The sequence below is a fragment of the Salarias fasciatus genome, chromosome 15 (genome assembly GCF_902148845.1).
Source record: "Salarias fasciatus chromosome 15, fSalaFa1.1, whole genome shotgun sequence".
In the NCBI taxonomy this organism is placed as follows: domain Eukaryota; kingdom Metazoa; phylum Chordata; class Actinopteri; order Blenniiformes; family Blenniidae; genus Salarias; species Salarias fasciatus.
In genome coordinates this window covers 8699776-8724945 of record NC_043759.1, presented here as the reverse complement: position 1 = coordinate 8724945, position 25170 = coordinate 8699776, and the positions used below count along the sequence as shown (strand labels likewise).

The following is a 25170-nucleotide window of genomic DNA, read 5'->3' as shown; positions in this document are numbered from 1 at the left end:
GCACACAGCAAGGAGAGAGGCAGGCTGAGTGTGCAATACAGTTAAATTCACCTTGCGATGGTGAAGTAGATGAGCGCGCAGGCTTTCGTTTCAACTCCTCACAGCTAATCAGTAGCTGTTTTCTCTGAGCGTCCTTCAGCAAAACTGTAATGCTGGCAGCACAGGCGCTCTCTGGGTGGAACGATGATCGCATAAATGCACATAAATGTCAGCAAACCTTGAAAAGGTACATTTTCACATGTTCTTGTGACCGTTCAGGGTTTTCACACCCAAGTCCAATGTGTACAGACGGAACAAAAGAGTGTTTTCCAAAGATTTCACAGTTCATTTCGAAAGTTAAATATGGAAAAAGAATCATAGAACTAAATGTCTGTTTAAAACACAACATCCGCGTCTTAGATTGTGTAGGGAAAACTGCAAGATTATTGACATTCTCGAGCCTGGCCAAAAGGTGGAACCGTAAATAAAAATCAATATTTACTCAGGATTTATTAAAGCGCTAAATAAAAAGTATTTCTACCTTTGAGAACAGAGAGTCTTTTAAGACACATTCAGCAGCTGATGTAAGAGTAGGAGTGGACTGAAACACACGCCGTTTTCAAGATTCACAGAACATATGAGCACATGTGTAAGCACGCTCTGCACATGTGCAGCATTGACTCTATTGGCTGCGGGATCTATGGTCACAGGCAAGAAAACACTCCCACATTCTCACAATTCAAACTATGGTTTGCATGCTGCCTGAATGAGAAAGAGGCCGAACGTTAGTGTGTCACAGACTGAGCTCTCCAAAAGGAGGGAGTGGAGGCTGGCAGAGGAAACTAAGCCACACTAAATGAGACTTTCACTCTTTACTTGGTGTCCTCTTTCTTGTAAGGAAAACCTTTCCTGTTATGTAAGAGGTCTCCCTGGGTGTGCTCTCACACTCGCAGGACCTCCTCCCCGCAGCCAATCAGACGGCTTCGCTCGGTCGCCGGGGCCCCAGTGTTTTGTCCGTCATCGTGTAATAAGATTCACACAGTGTGCAGCAGATTATGTCGGACCAGGGCTGGAACTAAAGGGCCGAGACATAAAGGAGACTGAGCGGGAGGAAGGGAGGCGCTTGGCGCGGAGCCAGAGACGCCATAACACTCTGTGACACAGCTGTTATTGCACATGGAGACCTGTTGCCATGGGAATGGAGGCCAAGACCGCACCACCATCCTACCAAACAACCACCTCTCACACACCCTCCCTCCGAAAAAACTAAACTGCAGCGGTCTGACCAGCATGTATGTAAAAATGCATGTTTTTAATTCCATGTTAACCTATATACCGATTGATTCACAATCAAGCAATTACTTTATATCAGCTTAACTTTAGTTTGTGCACCATTTTCTAAATCATAATCTTGTAGTTTAAAAAAGAATCCTTATCTTTATCTCTCTAACTGTTGGACTAGGGCTAATTACGTTCAGAAGAATGAGAAAACCATCACATGCACAGGGAAAACATGCAAACACAGAGCAGAGGGCTCTCTGTGAATTAAGCAAAATGGATTACGTGTAAAGGAATATCTGTGAGAATTCCAGCACTACACGTGCAAATTGCTTGAGATGTGATGTGAAGTTCCTTCCTGTACGAGCACATTGTGTTCTGTGTGCAGTGTGCCTGCTGGCTATACTCCACACCCACATGCCTACATGCATATATGATAAACCACAGAAGAAGAAGAAAAAAAGAAATGCATGCATGAAAATTACCGTACATGTTCCACAAATTGTATGACCATGGAACAATAAGAAACTGGTGTTTTATCTAACATTACAATGCATTGTGTGTTTGGTACACGTTCAAGTCACACTCAGAGGGTTAACTGAAATATGAAATTTGTATTTTGTTGTCATTTCAGAACTCTTAAAGTGTGGAACTGATTTTATAAGATTAAAAAAAAATCCACTCTGAGTTCATGGCCTCATGTGACCTCCAGAAAGCAGGACACAGACACATGAGCCGTCCACCCAAACACGTGCTCGTATTGTCACCATGCTTCCACTATCAGAAAATGAACATCAAACTTTAACTGAGATGAAACGGGTTTGGCAGAAGAAGTGATGAAGCTTGGGACAGTCTAGAGTGTCAAGAAAACAATGCTGACTGTCCCCGTCTCGAGCTCAGTTACACAACTTTATTTTAATCTCAAGCTTTAGGTGGTAACTTGAGCTGCAGTTTTGGGATCAGATTAGAGCCGTGCACAGTGGAGCTTTAACCATTAATAACCCAGAGAGATTTCAGACTCTGGAACAGCAGCTGAAGTGAATCTCCTTCTCTTTAATCCCCTCTGAAATCCACTTTGAAGCTGTGTCACTCGGACAAGACTCCAGCACGCTGAAGCTTGTCATGCATGTTTCACCTGCATGTTTCAGAAAGCAGATTACTTGATTATTATTTCACAAAATAAGTTATTTTTTCTGTTGGAATGGTGAATGTCTCAAACAAACCAAGAAAAAAAAATAAGTTGAGGAAGATGGAATATCTTTTTAGAGTTAAATTGTTGATTTAACTGAAACACTGTTACAAAAAAAAAATGCCTCTGTCTTATTTATGTCTTTCTTTGAATGAATACAAATGTATTCATACTTCATCCGTCTATCCAAGCTAGACAGACTGCATTCTCATAGTGAAATGAGAATTGGAACTGCCACATCACCATGTAGAAGGACTTTTTTGAAGTACTGGTATGTGCAAATTATTAATAATTAAATTAAAAAAAAAACAAAAAAAAAACACCAAAGAAATCTTTTGAATCAATGATTGATTTATTTGATTCATATAGTTTGCACCTTAGGCACAGAGCACCGTTCAGTCTTGTCTTGTAAAGGAATGAAATGTTTTCTCTCTGAAAGAATTTCATCAGAAAGCCTTTGGAGAGCCGTATGTGAGTCAAGGACACTCACTCTGCTAATTACAGATGCAGAACAAAATGAGTCCTCTTACAGACACAACTGTGGCTTTTTAGTTTAGTGGCGTTCTAAAAATAACTCATATTCACCCTTCAGGCATAAGGAGAAGCTGTTTAACACAGCGGATGGTTTTAATTTCTTCCAGCAGCAGAGGGGGGAAAAAAAAAAGATTGACTGAAGACAGGACAAGACAGACGAGCAGAGCCGTTTGGAGCAATGGAACATTTAGTTTCTATTATATTTTCTCATTCCTGCTTTTCGGGACAACATGTTTGTCACAGTTAGGAAAAGAATAATTATAAAAATCCTTAAAATATATATATAAAACATAATAAACGGATACATGTGCGATGGTGCATACACTCCTGTCTGTGTCCAGCAGCAGTACCTGTAAATGAGACGACCATCCATCCACTGACACGGTCACCGTTGACCACTGATACATCTGCCGTGCCTTATCTGGTGGTCCTGTCTGCTGGTTGTTTATTTAGGTGAGAACGCTCTCCTTCCTGTTGGGTACAAGTTACATAAGTGGAATGTTTATGTGGAATTCAGTTCAGAACAGCTGTTTGCTTTGTGGTGGTTTAAGCTGCTTGTATGTATTTGTTTCAGAATGTATAGAGCAGTGAAAGATGTAGAAGTTATGTGCATTATTGTGTCAGACTGTGTTAAGCGCGAGGACATATAATGATGATTGTGGTCTGTTGTTTTTCTGTACTTTTTAAATATGTTCATATTCTCTCGTGGCATTCACATTGAGCTGGTATACAAATTACTTTTCTAGCAGTTGGTGAATCATATGCATAAATAAACAGACCTTTGTGTGGGTTGGATGAATTGTAATGTGCTTTGCATGCTTGACATGACCTGTTATTTTAGTTAAAGCATGACCAGTGGATGAGTGGGTGGTTAAAAAGTGAATATGGTTGGTTGTATATGCATAACATTTATATAAAGCAGGATCTGCAACCTTTATGATCAAAATAACCTTTTTTTTTTTTTTCTTTTTTTTTACAGAGTAGGGAAAAAGACTTTTTACAACTGAAAAATGTTCTTTCAACTCTTCTTTGCAAGTTAGAACAAATAAATACAGTCGATCACACAATCAGGTAACCGTTTACAAACAATTTACAAAAGAGGCTATTTTTTGTACAGTTTTATTTTGGTAAAAAGACACAGGAAACAACAGACAAAGTATATCCAGTAGTAAGATGGCCGCGATCAGTGCGGCAACGTGTTTAGGGATTTAAAGAAAAAAGATAAAGGATATTCATCCAAACAGAATACCTTGCTTTTGGGATCTATAATCATGGACCACTTGGACACAGGTGCACAAAAGACACCTATGTGCCAGGGGATGTATCTCAGCCCGTGAAAGAGGTATGATAGCATTATGGCTCATTGGAAAGGCGTAGCTTTTAGCTAGATAAGCTAGATTAGCTAGTTTGAGAAAATGTGTGATTTGCTGTGGTGACCAGTGCTCTGGTCCATCCAGAGCTAAAGTTAGGCCAACACAGCTTATACAGTAGTTTTAAAACATGTACAGAAATTACAGTTTGTGTTGTATTTAGAAAGCTTCAAGTATGATTTAGGATGGTAAACATTTCATTACATTTTGGGCTGTTTTGTGGCTGATTTTAGCAGTTTCATCCTTTTTTTCCAGCATTTTTCAGACAATTTTGACATTTTAGAGTAGAATAGAAATACTTTTTTAAATCCAGAGGGAAGTCCCGTTAAATCAAGTCCAAATGAGCTTTATTGCCCATTTGTAATGCACATATTAGACACAGTATAATTGAAATGTTGCTGTCTGTGTTGCTTGTGTTTATTCAAAAGTAAAAAAAAAAAATACAAAACTAGAAAGCATTGACCAGATATGTAATCCTCAAAAAAATAATAAAAAAAATCACAAATTTCATACAATGAACACTTGTAATATAAAATGTAGAAAACGTGACCGGTAATCTGCAGCTTCATAAAGTTAAGATTCAAACAAAAGCGTGTTCCCTGACCGGGAATCGAACCCGGGCCGCGGCGGTGAGAGCGCCGAATCCTAACCACTAGACCACCAGGGAGGTTGCCGGAGCTCTCAGATGATGACGTCATATTTTGTCTAAAACCCCAATCGTGGCTTCATTAAATAGGTTTTGTGGCTGTGGAACCGCAACAGATTATTGTGTAGACATGAAAATAAAATGAAAGTACTTTGTTGATCCCAGAGGAAAATTTCTTTGCAGCGTTCCTCAATAGAATTGAACACACAATTCTGAACAAAAATCAAACTGCTCCCATATATGAATTGTTATACATCTCTCTAGGGAGAATATGCCACGTAATGTTATTATTAAGTATTCCTATTCTGTTGTAGTCTAGTTGTGTGATTCACAACAGTTTAGAAATGTATAAACACAGTGTTTGGGCGCCACCTGTTGCCATGTTTTACGATGTGCAGTTGTTGGCATAACATTTTGTTCAGGCGTTTTGTGTGAACCTCCCTTGGACTCCGAAGGACCCCAGGATGTCCATGCTTGCTGAGCGTGTGTACTTTTCTTCTAAGTTTTATTGTCAGTGTTGTTTTCCTGTGTTAGTAACAACGTGTTATTCTTTATGTTTTATACTGGAGAATTCCCTCTGAACGCTACAGTTATCCTTGTCAGTCTGAAATGTTCTGGTATTTCCCAAACTCTCTGTTTGTGTGAACCGGTGGCTAACATTAGCATTAACGTTAGCAGCATACCTGCACGTGTTTCTTTCTGACTGTTGTATAAATCATTTGCGATTTAAGAGATTGTTCACAGCGGATGTACGTCAATTTAAAGTATGTGCGCTGTATTTCCATGAATTGACTCGGAAGCTGCAACTTCGACAAAACTCATTTTAACGTTGATCGCCTCTTACGAGACCTATGAGTGTCATGTTGTCATCACGTTTATTGCGTCCGTCTCCGTGCTCGCACTGGTGTGTCTTACGTAATGTTTCTGCTACATGTATTCCAGTTACGTAATGGTATTTGTACTTCCTTTGTAGCTCGGAGGAAGCAGAAGTGGTCTGTCGACCCCAGGAACAGCGCCTGGAGCAACGATGACTCCAAATTTGGCCAAAAGATGTTGGAGCGAATGGGGTGGTCTAAGGGCAAGGTGACTGACTAACCACTGTTTTGGTTTTACTGACTTGAAGAGTTTGTGGACGTCAATGACATGTTTGTGCCTGTTCTGCAGGGACTGGGCAGGACGGAGCAAGGATCCACCGACCATATCAAAGTTAAAGTAAAAAATGACAGCTATGGGCTTGGAGCAAATGCCAGTCATGAAGTGAGCAAAAATACCTTTATATCTGAATCTGTCTTAAGTTCTGCATAGGGCTGAAATGACGCATCTATATAATCTATTATTAAAATAGATGTCAACTGATATATTCTTATATTTTACTATTTCTTGTCCATGATGTTGACATGTCATATACAAATCACAGTTGAGTAAAGATAGCCAAGTGATAATCAATGGTGCATACTACATTGATTTTCAAAATGGAATATTTACCTGTGTTCACTTAACACATAACCAGATGATTTGATTAGTTAAATCAAACCATCTGGTTTAGATTTACTTTTTAATTCTACAATATTGCATTATTCTTGAGCGTCTTCTTTGACATGCCTCAAGATACATGATTGCCTGAAGTGTTTCTCGGTCAGCTTGTGCTGATTTGTTTATTTTCTTTCCCCAGGATAAATGGATCGCTCACCAGGATGATTTTAATGAGCTTCTTGCTCAGCTGAACAACTGCCATGGTCAAAACAGCAATGGTATGTCGTATGTCAGGTTGGACCATGTTCTACCGCCATACATTTAACAGAGTTGGAAAGAATCCCCAAATATTAGCATAACACAATTGTAGACTCATGAGCTACGCGTTCACAGTTGATATCTCCTGATTGTGTTCACCGCTTTTCAAAGATGTTTTTACTAATTTTGTTCTGATGAGTGGTGATGTGCTTAGGGCAGAATTCTATTAAGCTCACTGATTTGAAACTAGTTTGAGATAACTGAACTTTTGCAATACCTTCTTCTGGTAAAAGTAGAAATTAGAAAGCATAGACACACCAAAGTCCTCATCACCAGCATTCCTCAAATAAGCAATGCAAATTATGAAAATGTCACCAAAGACCCTAAATGTGTCAGTACCCATCTCAGCGTTAGAAGGCAGGATTGATTAATGCTGATTTTTTTTTTCAATCTTCATTGCCCACTTTTTATGAGCTTGTCACCTCAAGGTGTTGTTCTTGGCTGCCAGGAGGGAAATTTTGTGTGATATGTATGTGTGCACATTGTACTTCCCAAAAATGTATACCGGGCATCAAGCTACTCATTGACAAACAAGCACATCAAGTTGAATTTCTTGGATACTTGGGCAGTAGATGGTGCTGCAGCGCAACATATTGTCTTGTGAAGCCTGAAAGCAGTCACCCTCACAGCATTAATATTGCCATTAGGACTCTGATAAAATGATGTTATGTTTGTGGTTGTTAAGTGTGAGTGCAATAACTCTGATCCTCTTTAATTTGTAGCTGCTTAGTTGTAGACCATTTTTCCCCATTGATATTCACTATTTTGTAACGTGTTATCTGCAGGAACTCCCCCAGAGGAGCCGAGAGGCTTCAGCTTGGAAGAGAAATCCAAGACTTCCAGAAAGAGGGTCCATTACATGAAGTTCACTAAAGGTGGGTCTTTGTTTTCATCTTTTCAGATATTTATAGCAGGCAGAAGAGTCAACGCAGCGAGTTTTGAAAACTTCCTCTCAGAAATTCTCATATAAATATGTAGAAACTGTGCAGCCGACACAGCTGAATGCTCTTGCCATCACTCAGGAAAATTTTGGTATGCATCTGAGATACATTGAAGAAGTGGTGGGGATAGTTTGAGGTCAGCACTGGCCTTCCTGCAGCCACTGCTGTGTATACCTACACCGGTCTACATAGACGGTCTCCTTGACCCTTCTTTGAGCCCTGTGTGCTGGTCTCAGACCACAGACGCTGATCAGAGCTCTGTCAGTCTGTCCTGGGTCAGTTGGCCTGTCAGATGCTAGGGAGGTTATTTATAGCCCTTCCCTCTTCTTTCATTACTCTTTTACACGTCAGGAAGCCAAGATTTGCTGGTCAAGGCCGGTACGCTGATACACAGAAAGGAGGAATTTAGTGTTCAGGACCACTGGAGAACAGAATGAGTAACCACCAGCCCACATTTTATGGCTGAGCGGCTTCACTTGAACAGCAGCATAGTTTCATAAAAAAAATCTTCAGTGGTATGTCTCTTTGTTGGACATGTTCTGTGCAGATTCCAAATATGATATGTTAAAATAATGACTCAATTACTGGTTTTCATTGGGCCCTTATTAACCTCTTCAGGTCAGCGTACTTGGCAAAATAAAATCCTTCAACTTTCATCTCACCTGGAAGAGGCTTTCATATTTTACGTCATTCAATAGCAACTTCCTGCTTCCTGTTTGGGGCATCTGGCTTCTCCATTTACCGGCCCCCCAAAAACAACACCTCCCGCGACCTATCAGATGACCTTGCCAGATAAAACATTGCCACAGTCTCTCCCCCAGATCCTCTCACCCTGTTTTTGTGGTCTTAATTTGGCCAGAGCCAGATAAAGACCTTTTTCCTGACAAGGTGATGAGACCACGCTTGTAGCACTTGAGACAAAAAGCGTGAGCTTTTTTTCCCCCCCTTGCTGTTCTTCATTACTTTACATGCTTGGCTAATGCCTTTCAGTTACCATATGTTAATTAATTATCCTGCAACTAACAGGACAGATTTGCTCAAATAGAAAATTGACTTGAAAACAGAGTTGTATGTTAAAGCAAGTAGATGTGCCTCATCTGCGAGTGTCTCTAAAACGTGAATCCATTAAAGATGGTTAGATTTCTTTGCATCTGAACGATGCCATGTTTTTTCGAGTGGATTTTGTTGGGGTTTGTTTCTGAATCGGAGCACTCTGAATACTCTCACATGAGTCTGTGTTCTCTATTTTCATTTTCCCATCAGTAAGTGTCAGTTCCATCAGCAGCCTTACGTAACGAAGAGACCAGCAAACTGAAGTTTGAATTGAAATGTTTGTAAGTTTTGACCTGTTTTCATCAGTTACCTGGTTTCACAGAACGTTTTTGTCGTTGCTGATTGTATCCCCCGTTGCCACCACTCATCTCCCAATGGAGAGAAACTCATAAAACACCTTGTTTTTAATATTCTTACAATTTGTTTTACTTTTTTATTTTTCATTTGTTTTTATTTTTCTGTCTCTGCATTACGATGCACTTGTACTCCGACCTTCTGCCAACTAATGAAGTCTGACCCTGTAGGCCTGGCAGGTTTAAATCCATTTGAGGAGATCTCCTCCATTACCCCTCGCAGCTCTTTATATATGTCAGTAGAAGCTAAAGCAAAGTCTCACCTGGTCTTCCTGCTGTTAGCGGTTCTCTATTAAGTGTGATGTTTTTTCGTGGCCCTTTTTAAAAAAAAACTTAGAAACATGTCGGCGTAAGTTGCAGGTGGAAACGTTTTAACTGGAATTCAATCTTCAGCCACTTTAAGGCTCAGTAGCTCTGTCAATTTAACCGTCTTTGGTAATATGAAACCACTTTAACCTGTCTGGTTTCAAAGAGGCCGCGGCGGTTGTCATGCGACAAAACGGAGGCACGCACACACTTCTTGTTTTTCAGTTGGCAGCGTGCAACTTGAGTGGAAACTTCATCATGTGTGACTTATGCAAACAACAACTTTTTTAAGAGTCTTTTTTAAGATATTCAAATGCTTGTCCTCTAACAACGATTCAAAACAGCAACATCAATTCACGTCATCAGACTCATTTGTTTCAACACAGTTTCATTGTGTTTTAGTTGTCAAATTTTAATGAGCAACCATGAAGTTTCCGAGCAACAAATAACCTGCCACTCCTGTTTGCGCGTCTCCGCCGACCGCTCAGATGTTGACCCCCCCCCCCCCTCTTGTGAGGTCGTTGCCAAGTTAAGGCTTGGTAATAGATTTAGTCTCGCTAAGCTTGTTACATGAGAGGTTGATAAGGTCAAGTAATACTCGCATAGTTCTCCTATACATCGCCGTGGTCTATGAACAGGTGAAGGTTAATGTGTCATGGTTTGGATTTGGTTTAATTTTTTTTATATATATATATATTGATTAAAAAAAAGCCTCATGGGACTTTCAGCCTGCATTTTCCAAGACAGATATGTATCAGGGCATTTCTGCGAAAAATATAATGTCCACAGTAGCATTGGAGAACCGTCCAAACCTCTCCCAGTGCCTCCTCCTTACTCTCTCCTGCTTTTTTATTGATATCCTGTTCACACCGGCTCCCTCTTTGCCAGCACTGACGATTGATGGCCTTTGTTTGTGGGGAAAGGCACCAAAATCTCCACTGCTGAGGTCCAGAGCCCACAGCATAAAACAGTAACCCAGTTTTAATTGCAGCCTCCATCTATCACCTGTCAGGGCAGCAGGGGTGGCTGATGCAGAATTTAACTGCAAGCCTCCGTCCGCGATGCTCTTACTCCAGTTTCAGGCTTTTAGCGGAGCAGTTTTGTAGGTGTCAGCCAGCAAGCGTCATGTTTTGACAGGGACAGCTTGTAAATCCCTGCATGTCAGTCTCGTTCCTCAGAGACATCACACCCACTTGTTTCGTTTTTCATGCTGTTGATGTAACTAATACTGGATTTTTGTTTGTCAGTTCAGTGATGTGTCGGTCTGGTCGGACGACTTATTTGTGCCGATCGTCGTTGCCATTGCCAACCGTGACCTTGGAGAGCACACACGCCAGCTTCTCCTTCGCACGAGCAGTGCCCGTGTTTAATCCTTTTTGTATGGGAAAGGTGATAAGCTGCTTTTTTATCAGAACGTTGTTATTTGCACTTTCACCTGAAAGTCTGAAATTCTGACAGGTACTTCCTCATCCAAACAGTAGAAAGGTCAGATTGGGCATAATTTCACATCTGACCTCCGTTCTCAAGATGACAAACACCCAGGGCCCCCCCCCCCCCCCCCCCCCTGTCGTTACAGTTTTCAGCATATTTTCTTAGTTTTGATTCTTGGACCTACATGTGCAGTGACTTTCAAAGCCAAGAGTCGGAAAGATAGAGGTTTAAAAGCAATAAATAACCAAATGTTATCAGAGCCCCGCTGAAGGAAGAGGATGCAGCTGTACGAACAGGGTCCGGGCCGCTCAGACTTGAGACAGACGACTGTGTGCTTCAGGAGTCTTTGAGGCCTGGACAGAAAATTGGAATCCGGAGGCGTGGCGTGACAGACCTTGCAGTTGGTTTATTTTTCTTTGCCGTTTTATCCTCGCGGCAGCAAGAAGTGGACCATTCAAAGCCTTCAGACTAGTCTGCTCTCCCACTTACCTCACCACACACACACACACACACACACACACACACACACACACACACACACCACACTCACACGCTCACATATAAATATATATATGAGGCAGAGGCAACTCTTACAATCTGTTTGGCTACAATTGTTCCAATTTGCTTCCTTTTAGGAAAGGACCTGTCCTCCCGCAGTGAAACAGACCTCAACTGTATCTTTGGGAAGAGAGCCAAACCTCCCAAAGAACAGGAACAGGTAAGATGTGTGGTGACCCATGGCTACTGACAGAATCTACTCAAGATTTAAATGTAGGCTATGAAAGTTGGGGTTTTTTTTTTTCAGCTGTCATCAAAATATTTCTCAAAGTAATCTGATTTCAGTCGAATATTGATTTGAAAAACACTGTTGACACAATATGTCTTTGATCTTGTCAAAAGGAGGTGAGATTTGAGGTTGTTTTTACCGCAGTGACCACTGAAAGAGCAATTTGCCTTTTAAACGAAGCATGCAGGCCTCTGATCTTCTTGAACCCAAAGTCAAGTGTGCACTCAGACAAGAGTCAACATTCCACTGGCCAGGTGGCTCGAGCTGATCTGCCGCTGTCCTGGTAATTAGGAGTGACCAGTCGGTGCCGACGCTTTCGTCCGCCGGCCGCTCCGGTGTCGCCATGATACCTGCGCCTCTGCAGGGGCCCGCACAGCCTACTGCAGCCTGTGCTCCAGATTAGCAATGTCCACAGCATGACGCTTTCACACCGCCACAGCCACTGATGGTGGCGAGCACCAAAATCCAGTTAAGGGAGTTGCACTCTTAAACCCTTGATTCCTCAACTCTCCCTTTTTTCTCCTGCCTCTGTCTCGAGGTGTTTTGTTAGTTAGTTAGGTGTGCCAGCAGGCATCACTAAAGAAATCAAAATAGAGTGAGGTGGGCAGAAATCCGAAGTGATGACGCTTGCAGAAAACTTCCTTTTGCTCACGAGCTCTGTGGTTGGTCTCTTCAAACACCCCTCTGGCCGCATGGCCTTATGGACGCTCTCAACTTTGAAGCATGGCTCAGAGGCTCAGGTGGTCTGAAGTGCATTTCCAGACCAATCACATAGTTGTTTTAGTTAACTCGCTTTTATTTGGGCTCAAGGAAATCTATTTTTTCTAACTAAAACGAGCGTCCTTCAGTCTTTATGAATTTACTAAACCTGGTTTATCAAAGTCCATCTGAAACTAAAGACAACCAAAGTTATCGAAACATCTACAGCAACTCACTATATAAAACCACTTTCTCCTTCGGCTGAAAGACGGTTAATTAAATTAGTTTTTTAAAGTCCATTGCAAACCCACCTTTGGGCTTTATGAATAAATTTCCATTATTTTATATGTTAAGATGCTGCAGCAACATTATTATTCTCAAAATGTCTTGGCTTTAGTTTATTTATGTACATAAATTGTGGGAATAATTATCGGAACATGAGAAGCAACACTACACAAAACTTTATTCAATTTCATTATTATTATGTTCGGAATCAGTGAAACAGTTTTCGTCGTCCCAAGTTGGATTGCCCCAGCACAGAGCCAACAAGACAATCACATATCTAGCTTTTGGACTCTGCGACACAGAAAAGCCTCTGGTTGGCTCCTTGTGTTTATCTCAAGCATTTGGCTTGAAGAAATTGGCATCTTAAAAATCCATAAATTGTACAAAAAAAAAGCCCTTCTCTATTCCCATGCAGGTGCCGAGCCATAACATGACAATGGCAGCAGCTCCCCAGCTGATTAACATTGGAAATGCGGGCAATACACACCATGATTTCCTCCCTAATCGTTTGGTTATGGGTTGTTATTTTTCAGCCAGGAGGGACCCCATTGACCATATCGAAAACACTGAACACAATTACAATGGCTTCCCACGAGGCCTCGTGTTGAAGCCCAACAACATCTGAGGTAGCTGGGAGGAGGCAAAGAGGGTGATGGACCAATCAAGCTCCAGGCATTTTGCCGGATCTCCTGCGAGTGTCCTGTGGCTGCGTCCGCGACACTGCCAGCGACCCTCGGCTCTGTGGCTTCAGTTATCCTCCATCGCCGTTGTATCCCAGAATACACCGTGCCTGATACAAACATGCAGTAATCTCATGGCCCCAAAGAGTTGTGTTGTTGTTACGTCGGGACTTTATACACCCTGCAAGTGTCGGTGTTGTGGTTGATTTGTTGCAGGATTTTATTTTGTTTTTTTTTTTTTTTTAAGCTGCCACCAGTCGTATTATCGCATATCTGCATCTTGACAAGGTGAGGCCAGGAGACCGGACCAAATCAGGACCGGCTTGTCCCGACAAGCTCTCCTTTTCCCCCTCATGAATCTTCCAGCATTTCACCCAGCCACCCACGGCTGTCCCTCCTGCCTCCCTTCCACCAGTCCCCCACTGCTGGTGTTTTCCTTCCTCTGCAGTGATGTGCTTCCTGCTGGCCTCTTATCGCTGCTCACAACGCTCCCTGAAACACACACACACACACACACACGCACGACTATCCCACAAACCTCCGTTCATCAAAGGCCAGGCTGGATGAGTTGAGACGTACGCATCGAAATATGTGAAATGACCCTAAGAATTGTTTTTGCACTTTAGCAGCCAGCTATCATCCATCAGGTCATTTCTTGTGAGTGATGTTTTTTTAAAGTCTGACCTTTTTATATCTGTGACAGAGCTGTGCTTCACGTAATAGCTTTCAAATTAATCCTAAGGGGTTTTTTTTCCCTGTAATTTTTCTTGGTTAATGAAATTAAGCGATTAGATATTCAACCGCAGAAGAACTTAAGTAATTTTAATCCCTGTGTGATATGATAAACCTAAAATTATAAAATATAAAGAGCAATTACTAGAGGTCTAAGTACCAGTCATATCGTCGTACTTGAATATACCAACAAATTGTATTTCGTTTGCTCAAGTAAAGCAATTTTTTTTTTCTTGACAGGATCTACCATCACACACAGTGTTTTGTTTGTATGTAGCCACCTGAAAATGTAAGCTAAAAGCCATTATTTACACTACCTGACCAGGGAGGTTTGCAGTGCAGCACCTGTCCATCCACTGCGCTCTCTGTTATTCATCACCCGTCCCACGCCTCCGAGTCGCCCCTCCATCTCCCGCCTCCTCCTGTGCCCCTCAACACAATTACTCACCGCATGACAAACGACAGGCCCTCTCTGCCGAGATATCAAAAAGCCCCGACCACTTCTAAATGAAGGCACTTTGGCAGCCCTGCGCTCCCCGTGCTTATCGGCGGGCGAGCAGTGCCCCTGGCCGTCCCGCGTCCCGCTCCCCTCCCTCCCCGCTTCCCCACCACCCCTGCTCTCCGTGCCCTCCTCAGGGGGTTTAGTTAGGGGAGCCACATAGAGGGCCAGCCCGGCTTGATTTATCTCCCTTGCCCCTCTGCCCAGCCACTCAGACAGGCCGAAAGAGCCGACGAGGCTCCAGCGGGCCTCAACTGGAAAGCCCGGCATTAGCTGAAATAAACCATTCTGCCGCCCAGTGAAAAATGTCCTCTGATTGGCTAATTAATCAGTCAAAGGGGAGCGACGCGACTTGTGACTTGAGGGACCCAAGCGGGCGACTGCAGAGGGCCTGCTGATAAATAGACTCCCCGCCGATTCATACATCAACAAAAGTTAGTCATTTTTTAAAGCCGCCAGCTCAGTTGAAAGGTGGAAACAAGCCATAGTTTTATTTTTTTTTTCAGCTCATATTTTCTTATACCGCTTCATTTTTTTTTAAGGAAATATGTTTTATAAAGGTAAATTTAAGTTGAATACATTTATTTATAAACCACTGCAGATTATGTGACTTAAAAAAAAAAAAAAATTATATGATGGCAACCAAAGTTTAAAGATTAGATATTACATGACTGTTTTAATTACATTCCTCCAGATAATTTAAAGTACTCAGCATAATTACTGTGAATTTATTCCAGCATTGGGCCATAAATTAATGCCCTTTCCTAATTGGCACAATTTTAGGAAAAAAAACTAAGTTCTGCTTAATGTTTATCAGCTTTATGACTGTTCAGCTTCCCCAAGCATCAGAATGGTTTGAACATCATTAGTTGTGTCCTCCCAAAGATGTCGGGTAAGATAAAAGACCGGGATAATTTTGGTACATGCCTTGTTTTGGCGTGCGAGCCTGCAGTCAGACGGTAGGTATGGATCGGCCCGTTCCCGGGTCAGCCTGACCCCCGCGGCCTCTCTCACTCCACGCCTGCTCCGGCCACAAAGGGCGAGGTCCCGGGCCTCGTCGGGTGGCACCTGTTGCGAGCGTCCGCTGCCCACGCAAGCGTCCACATGAAGGATCGCACGGCAGCGGGGTCCTCCCCCGACACGGGGCAGGGCGCCGCGGGTCGGGGGGCTCCAGCATTTGGCAGACGTGTCGCTAAGATGCTGATGGGCGGAGTCGAACTGTGAGGCTTTGCTGACGACGCACAAGGAAAAAAAAGTCTTTTTTTTTTATAGAAAGTTTACTGCAGCTTGACACAGAGGCTTTGTAAATGTAAAGTCAGTTAGTGATGAATTATTTTGACAGAATTCTAAGATGTAACATGAGAAATGTTTGTTGGAATATTGTAGCTAAGTCGCTTTCAGGCTTCATTGTTTTTCCTTTGTGTTTTGATTTCCACAAACTTCTGATCGACAGTATAGATAGAAATCCAGCAAGCCGCAGTCCACAGTTTCTGAACTTCTCCATCAACTGGCGGCGGTGATCCGTGTGACAGGGGGGTGTCGGTGTGAACGTGCGTCGCCGCAGTCTGACGCGGGCCGGAGCGCTCGCGCTCATTGTGAGGCCGCGGAGCTCCGCTGCACTCTCAGATAACATCTAATTGCTCCTTGAGAAAAGCGCTCCCTTTCTTTGAGCAGGTTTGTTGACAGGCCCTTTTTACTCGGACCGCCGAAAATATCAAGACCCGCCAACCGACCAGACCCCCTCCTTGTCGCCTGCGCGCACACACACACACACACACACGCGCACACCACACATTTGCCACTTACCTCCCTGGCAGTTGTTGGGGCCGCTCCCTCCTGGCGGTGCCAGCTCACTGACACATACAGATTAGCGCGGGACAGAAAAGAAAAAGGGGGTGTCTGTCTCCTGGTTACAGGCCCTAAGCTAGCGTACGTGGGACCGGGGTAATTACCGCCTGGTAAAGCTAACCGCCCAAAGATTTCCAGCCCTCTCGGCTGTTTACAACCTCAGACTACCGTTTAATCACTGACTGTTTAATCTAATAAATCACAGCTGGGGAAAGTAATCACAGCATCTCCTTTCCCCGGGGTGGGGGAGGGGGGGCGGGGGTCCCCGACGTTGGCGAGGGGGGGCATTGTCAGCAAGCGTTTGCAGTGTTAAACAAGTATGGGGCAGTCATGCTGCATGCATAATGTTGTCTTCATTTGTTACTTATGATAAACGCTCCTGCAGCGGGCACAAAGTGCAATTTTCAAGCCGCAGGTTTTTTTTTTTTGTTTGTTTTTTTTTTTGGTTCTGTGGTGTTTTGGTTGTATTTGCACACACGATACAAGCAAAGTGTTGCTTTGTTGGTCTTTATACTTTGTGTGGCATCTAATGTTTTAACTTTGTGTGAGCCATGTTTATGCACCAAGAGTGAGATTAATATCGGAATATTCGCTTTTAGACTTGGCGGCGTTGCTTTCGGAATACTGATGCGTTGGGTTATTTACCGGCGAATAAGTCATCCACCTGTTTTTCTGTCCGCCACGTCAGCCTCATGAAGGATGGGCCGCTGGACTCTCGTGCTCATCAGGGAGAGACAGCTGGCTAATCAGGGACTGATCCATAGACCTCGGGTATCACCAAATTTATTATTGTGGCAGGACAATGAGGCTGCACTCATGCAATTACAGACCCGACCAATATTGGCTATTGAGGGGGGGGGGGAAAACATCGGCCAGTAATGCAAACAGGCAGTTTTTAAGAAAATAAATGGGCATCTGCAGCATTGTCAAATCCTAATTAATACCAACCAGAAGGCACACCTTCCAAACTTATTTATCTTGATACAGCTTTACCTGTTTTACTGCCAAAAAAAAAAAAAAAATTACAAAGACCTGTTCTCATTTTGTAATTTAATCTAGGTTTGTGTCAGTTATTTGTAAATATCTACAAAAGATAGAGAAGTTTAGCTATTTAGGATGCTGGTGAGAGTTTAAGCTATATGTGACTGAAACATGCTTTACCTCGAGTTGAAATACTTTGTGAACGTAACTTTTTACAGTGCATTAAAGCATTAATCCTGTGTAGATAGGACCTAATGCTGCCGAGTTTATGGAATCAAGTTGGGATGAAGCAGGGCTGTTAAAACTATTCTGTTTCAGGATTAATGTATTAGTGGAAACACTGACGGCACGGAGTTGAATCATTTCCATGTCTGCATGACCCCGCCGAACTTCCGAGTTGTCACTTCAGGAGCAATCTCCTGAACTCACGTTGAACGCTAAAGCTGTCACTGGTTGCAACATTTGGTACCTTTTATATAAGTGAGTCAAACATTAATGACAAAAGTCACAACTTGGAGCGATTCTGTATGAAACGGAATGAACAAAGTTGTGGAATTTGCTGTGTCTTTCTGCAGGATTGTGCTGGAGGGAGAAAGTTTCTCATGCACTCCAGTGAACCTTTTCCATCGTGTCTCTGCTGGCTTGATTGGCTCTCCCGCTGAATATGTTGGCCTCGGCGTCTTGGCACCCCGGCACATGCCTTACCTTTGCTTTTCCACTGGCTACATTAGCGGGGAGAGATAGAACTGGAGTGTCTTGAAGGAGGGGCCCCTGTTGAATGTCTTCCCACCCTCTCCCTTTTCCTCTGGGACCCTCTGCGGAACCCCCTTGTGTTCCTGCCAGCCCAGCCAGCCCCCGCCAGGGGAGCGAGCGGAGCAGGAAGGGCCCGATAGCCAGCCAGGCCGCCTCCTCTGCTGAAGGAGCTTATCTCAGAACTGCACACAGTGCATTGAGCCGCATCCTTTTCCCTGGGGTTCTGCGTCTGGGAGGAGAGGAGGAGGAGGAGGAGGAGGAGGAGTAGACGTGGCTTTATATAGGTGTGTTCTCAACACTCCACTCCTTAACTCTGGCTTGTTTTAGCCGTTCTTCTTTCCCAGTTTCCAGCAACTTACTTTTTTTATAATTTATGGAGTAACTTTTTTTTTTTTTTTTCCTGTAACTGGAAAAGTTGTGTCAGCATATTTAAGCAGTATTAAAAGGGCAAGTTCATTCAGAAGAAAACTGCAAGAAAAAAAAAATCCTGTATGCTTAGCATGAAGAGGTGTGCACTCGGTAATCAATTCTTTGCCAAACTTACCAACAAAAAGGGAATAGTTTGCCAAAATGTTGATGTCCGACAAACCTGCTGGAAAATCACTGCTGGCAGGCCTCAGTAACGTCTGCAGATTGTGTGTCTGTGTGTTTTTCCTTGTTGCCTCCTGACGTCAGTGTTTTATTTAGAAGATATTTTGTTGTTGTTGTTCTTTTCACTGTAAAGCTTTTACAGGAGGTCTCATCTTAACGTGGATATTTTGAGGCCTTTTTTTTTAAAGAACAAGACAAAACAGGCCTGTGCTCAAAAAAAAAGCATCTCAAAATGTTTTGCAGTGTTGATTGCTGATGCAGAGTATTTATTTCAAACTATGTAGTTTATAGAATGTTTAAAGAGGGATTTAAGTAGGAATAATTTGTAAAATGTATGTTTTTTTCTTTCTGTCTTTGAAATGCTGTTGGCTGAGTTGGAAATCTGATGTGAGGCGGTTAAAGTCGATACAAGCATGACGATTTAAAAATAAGTGTAATAATAAAATGCATAGCAAGCAAACAGAGTGCACGGTCTAGATTTGAGCACGTCACTTCTTTTGATAAAGTCCCACGTTGACACGTGTTCGACGTCCTACAGCACAGAGCAGCAGGATGATCGATGCACATGATGGCAAAGTCCTGGCTGTGGCCGCAGAGGATTTTAAATCAGGTGTTTTCTTCACATATTTTTTATTTTATTTTTTTTTTGTAATTTCTTTTGAAATTCATTTAATTTTATGAAAACAAAAAGAATTTTAAGTTATTTTCAAAAGAAAAACAAATGTGCCTGAGTTCACGGCTTACAGTCATTTACTGTACCTCCTTCAGGAATAAAAAGATGAGAAAATACAGAATTGGCTTTAACAGAAATAAGATTTCAGTCTCAATTATTCCAGAAATTCTTTATTTAAAAAAACAACAGCAGTGTATCGTGGCCAGAGTATCGAGAACCACATCAAATCATGATCTCAGTGAATCGTTACATCCCTCGATGTTATTAAACGTTTTCACAAAACTTGACAATGTACAGAAATGGTAACTGATGACAATGAGCCAGAGGACAGAAGACACACCTGGAAACAAGAGAAGATCTGAAACATTTCTGCCAAGTCGTCTCTAAGTAACATGTTGCCCTCAACACTCGGCGCCAAGACAAATCTCCAGGGCTGCCAGTACTGCTGACTGGATCTGCAGCTTTGTGGCCGTACTGTATGTGTGTGTCCAGCCGGTGCTCAGCGCAGCACTTCTCCCGCTGTCGGATCAGAGTCTAATGGAGATCCCCAGGCAGTGAGGACGAACCATATACCAAGCCCAGGCCGCCTTTCCCCGATGATGAAGGCGACGTTCCTCCCTCAGTCACTCGCCGCTCTCCCTTCCCTCGCTCGCTCGCTCATTCACCCGCTCCCTCTCCTGAGAGTAATTTCACAGGCAGTTCTAAAGTGGCCCCCAGCCATCTTCCCAAATCCCAGTTACATGTTGTTTGGCGCTGTCAGCTCTAAGCCCCAGCTCCACTCTCCCGAGCAGCCGGGATGCCATTGTGCAGTAACGGCGAGTATAGATTTTTTTCTCTTGGAAGTTGGAAAGTTGTGTTTAATGGCACCTCACCTGAAGGGCCTGATCCCCTTGTTAGAAGTTGCGACTCTTTCTAAGCCAAGGTCTGAGGCGGCAGAAAACTTGTGTCCATTCAAAACACCTGCTTTGTCATTTAGCATCAATCCTGTGCTTGGTATGTCCGTCTGAATGTCTTATTTTTTCGAGCAAGCAATCTTGTTATCTAACACTCCAGCTTCACCTGAATAGTGATTTTTTTTTTTCCTTTAAAGAATACATAGCGATGTAAAAAGTTAATTCAAATAAATTGGAATTATAACAAAATCGATATTTTTGCTTTTATCCTCATCACTTCCCCCTGTCCAGGCTGATTTAGCTCGCTTTCGGAGTGGTTCTCTGATTCTGCATGGTGAAAACGTAGAAGGCCAAGCCTCGACACCGGACCAGGGTTTTCCACTTTATCTCTAATCTGTAGTGTTTGAAAAATGCAGTCTACTTCACCACCTCTGAGGTAATACACAGAGCGGCAGTATTGTTTAGTGTGACTCTCCAGAGGAGCTTCTGTATTCTTCGGGACAAATCATTATGCATTGAGTAGGCCATTAGGAAAATGAAGACAAATGGGTCGCGGGGGTGAGGTGACAAATTGTTCATGCTGCCCAGTTAAAATCAGGAATCATGTTGTAAAGTTGGTCCTGCTTATTATGAAGCCGAAAGGTTGGAGAAGTGAGTTTTACGACCTGGAGATCGACCTGTCAGATTAAAATTTTTTTTATTTGAGATACTGAAATTATAAAACAGACTCGATCCCGTCGGTGAAACATCTGTCAAAGACGCGCAGTATTTCCTGCTGTGGACTGAACGACACACACAAAGAAATTTGTTTTTGGTAGATTAATTCTTTGTAATCATTTTTCATGGCAGGAAATCCTGATTATTTCCTTTAAAATATGATCCATTTGTGGGAATGAGCACCGGCGTTACACCCTTGAAAAAGTTACTCTATCTTTGCTGCTCATACCACAAAGAGAAATGTTAAGATTTGGTGTTGGACCAAAGATACTGTGCTCTCCTGAAATCTCCAGAAGATATACAGAAGGTTTAAAAAGAGAGGAAAAACTGGATAAAATCGTGCTGGAGTCTCAGTGACGGTGTGTGTTGGCTGCTGTCCTTTGGTCACCAGTTCATCATGTGACCCACATGTTTGACGCTGAGGAGCCCCGGCGGCGACGCGTTCGCTGTTGCACTGGAATCGGTTAGCATCAGATCACAAGCTTTAAACCCAACTGAAACCACAGCTGACTGAGCTGGGATTTTCTGTCCTCAACAAACAAAATAGATTTCCGTGGCTCATTACTGAAGTGTTACTTTCACTATCAGGAGACCAAATGTAGAATTAAGTGCGTTAACTGTATTTTGACTTTCAGGAAAAAGGACACCCATTAGAGCCACCGGATACTTGATTTACCCTAAAAGTGAAGTCAAAGATACTGACAAAAGTAGCTTAAAATTCAAATAATGATGGGGAGAACCTCTTGTCTACAGGAGAACATTCAAATACAACAGAACATCAACCCTCTTTTCAAGTTTTACTTTACAAACCAAAAATATGGAATAATTTTCTCAATTATTCATTTTTTTGCATAAATACACATCACTTCCTGTTTGTTTTATGGAACAATTACATTGTAGCTTCACAGAGATACCAGTTTAATAAACAAAAGTATATACCCTTCATTCTCCTGCTATTTGTGAGCGTAGTAGAGGCCGCAGATTGGGCAGCCTTATTTTATCATACACAGCAAGTTACGGTTGTGTTTCCTTCCAGGGTATTTATGAATTGGTTCTTTAGTTTTTGGTAAGAAACTTTAACATTAGCTACTAAAGTAAACATGTTCAGGAAAAAGACAAATGTTCACCTGAAATTAAAACCAGATGGCAAACAATATCAATATCGCTTTTTTAGAAAAGCAGTGTGAACATATCACTTTAACAAAGTGATATGTTCACACTGTATTAAAGTATGTTTAACTCTGAAAACAGAAAATTAAGTACATGAATGCTCCCAGAGCACACAAGTGCAATTTATTCTAAATCAAATCAAATTTTGACGCCTACATCAGTCGGGATTAACAATAAATAATAAAATATTTCAAATTCTTCCCACACACTTTAATGCTTGATGCGCAAAATTACCTGTTTTCAGCCTGGTGGAATTGATCATAAGGCCCATGGCTATAACCGGCCCACAGGAGGCTGCAATCCGGCCCGCCAAACCACCAAGGAAATAGTACCAAAAAAACATTTATTTTATAACAAATTTCAGACACAACACCTGACCTGAGATACCATGAAAGATAGAAAGCAGGCGATGGCCTCAAAGCCATGCTGTCAGGGTGAGTTTGTAAAAACATAAATAATGCGACAGCTATATAGGTTGTTTTATTGATCTTTTACCATATTTTGCACCAGAAGGTTTCACTAAATGAAATACATTTCATTGAGTCATTGCAGGAATTGTTTGACTTTGTGAAAATAGATTTTTTCATCAGACAATCCTGCATCAAAAAACTTTCAAGCTTAAATTTACTTTTTTTATGGCACTATTTTACAAATCCCGTCCACTGGAGATGAAATTGGGCTGTTTGTGGCTCCTGAACTAAAATGTGTTTGACAGCACTGTGTTAATATATTACTGTGTTGTGGAAGTGGGATCTGTTTGAGAGTGGCCCGTTTTGAAGTCGTTAACACCCATTGTCTCAGCAAGATCCCGTTTGGGCCCAGCTTTTCAATCACTGAAATCCACCGGATTAGTGTCTGCATGGTGATTGACGACCACTTATACTTGTCTCCTGATCTTTCTTGTCTAGGAGAGCAACAGCGGGGACTCTTCTCAAGGCGAGACGGAGGAAAACGCCGCCGCCGCTCCCTCTGAACTGGATCCGGAGTCCATCACCAACACGGTGACGAGCACTCTGACCATGCAGGAGTATTTTGCGCAGCGAATGGCCCGGCTGAAGAACGGCCGAGGGGCCCAGAGCGCAGCAGCCTCTGAAGAAACCAGTCCCGCCCGTGATGATACGGAAGAGCCCGAAAAGAAGAAGAAGAAGAAAAAGAAAAACAAGAAATCCTCTGAAGAGGTGATGAGCAATCCTGTCATTGTAATAGAGGACGAACAGAATCACGAGCCTTCGAAGAAAAAGAGGAAAACGGCAAAAGATGACCACGCCGTCACTGAGAACTGCGAGGATCCGTCCTCGACCAGGAAGAAAAAGCTTAAAAAGCTACATCTAGAAGACGAGCTGCAGAATGGACTGGATCAAACTGAAACTCAGATCACAGAGTCAGAGGTTACACAGAAGAAGAAGAAGAAGAAACACAGGGAGGAGGGAGGGGAGGGGGTGGACAGTGTGGCGACGGAGGACAGGGATGAGCCGGTTCAGAAGAAACCCAAAAAGAAAAAGAAGAAGAGGGAATAGGACTGTGGGACAAAGTTGAACCATTTAGATTTAAGAGGATTTGATAATTACCGAGACTCACTCCTGTGAAGTGAAGCATCTTTAGAGGAATATCCGACGCCCCCTTCATACACAAGATAATTAACAGACTGTTTTTCTCAGACACATTTTATCATATAAAACAAGTCAGAAAACCCCGTTCCTGCCCTATGTAAACCCCATGAAATGCTCCACTGCTGGAGGAAATCAGGTTTTTTTTCCCCTGACAGTGAAATGACAAGGTTAGCGTCACTGCTGATCGCTGTACGAGGAATGCATTAAAAAAAATGTCACTGTTATTCTTAAACTTTGTGCAGATGGATCAAGCAGAGTTTGAGCTTTTTAGACACAGCTGAACAAGTTTTGACTGAATCATCTTGAAGAGAAGCACCAGAGATCATGTATCTTGACATTAGTCCCATATTTGATATAAGCAGGTCAGTTGCAGCGTTGTGGAAATACCTGTGTTTCCTCGACGTTGAAATTCCTAGAAACTGTTTTTGTCAGTTTAGTATCAAGAAATACAGCCCAAACAAGTTTTTTTTTTTTTCCATATGTCACAAATGCAATTATAAGATGTGACACAAGTTTCAGCAAACCAACTGGTTGTGCTTCATTTGGATCGTACCTTTTTAAATCTAGTGGCCGTGCATGATGAGCTTTTTTTTCCCTTTTGTGAAATAAATGAAAAAAAAAAAAAGCTGACGTGTAAATAAAATGTCTGAGAGTGGAGTGTAGTCCATTTTTCACAGCGAGTCTCTGCCGGTGTGGAGGAGCTCTGAATGTTTGGCACGCGTCGAGCCGCTGTCGCCACCCGTTGGTACAGATTCATTCCTTTTAATTTCTTCGTAAACGCCTAACAGGACTGTCCTGTTTCAGATTTGCATGGTGTGCGTCAACGGAGGGGGAATCTGTCTTATCCCTCGTAGCAAAATTCCTTATTGTCTTTGAAAGCGTCATCTTCTGGCTGAAAGCATGACTCTCAGTCACTTGTGGATGTCTTTAATATTTTCTAGTTGAGTATAGGCAGAAAAAGATATTTACCAGTAGACCATACCTACCAGAATCTACGCTCCCAGACGTTATTGATACACCTCAGATTTGAATGGAGTATATCAGGGAGACTTTTCCCAGAGGTAAAGGTCTTTAACTGTGAGCTGTGCAATTTTTCTAAACCTTTTTTTCCTGAGAAAATCTCTCTATAAGAGTTTTCACATGAGCATCATTCTTCCGTATGGTAAATGGATTTCACCATATAGACTCTAAAGTAAAGTGCAGCTTTGGAAAAACCCCAAACTAGAGCGTGAGAGTCGGTCTGGTTTCTAATGTTTCTCTGTTTCTACGGTGCAGTGATCTACACTTCCTCTCAGCAGGAAGGTTTGGGTTTGATTTCAGTTCTGGACCGTTCTGTGTGCAGTTTGTGTTCTTCCTACAGATTCATCCAGGACGACAGTCT

General features: G+C 42.5%; 1 protein-coding gene and 1 non-coding gene across 2 annotated transcripts; one reads left to right on the top strand and one right to left on the bottom strand.

Annotated features, from left to right (window-relative positions):
- Positions 1-4945: 4945 nt before the first annotated feature.
- trnae-cuc (transfer RNA glutamic acid (anticodon CUC)) lies at positions 4946-5017 on the bottom strand. The gene has a single exon. It is a non-coding gene; the product is annotated as a tRNA-Glu (tRNA).
- A 429-nt stretch (positions 5018-5446) lies between these two features.
- On the top strand, positions 5447-24449 carry LOC115402214 (PIN2/TERF1-interacting telomerase inhibitor 1-like). Its single transcript, XM_030110722.1, has 7 exons — positions 5447-5479; positions 5970-6079; positions 6161-6253; positions 6669-6747; positions 7573-7662; positions 11507-11589; positions 23088-24449. Exons 1-7 carry the CDS (start codon positions 5461-5463, stop codon positions 23694-23696), a joined length of 1083 nt encoding a protein of 360 aa, XP_029966582.1. The 5' UTR covers positions 5447-5460; the 3' UTR covers positions 23697-24449.
- Positions 24450-25170: the final 721 nt, after the last annotated feature.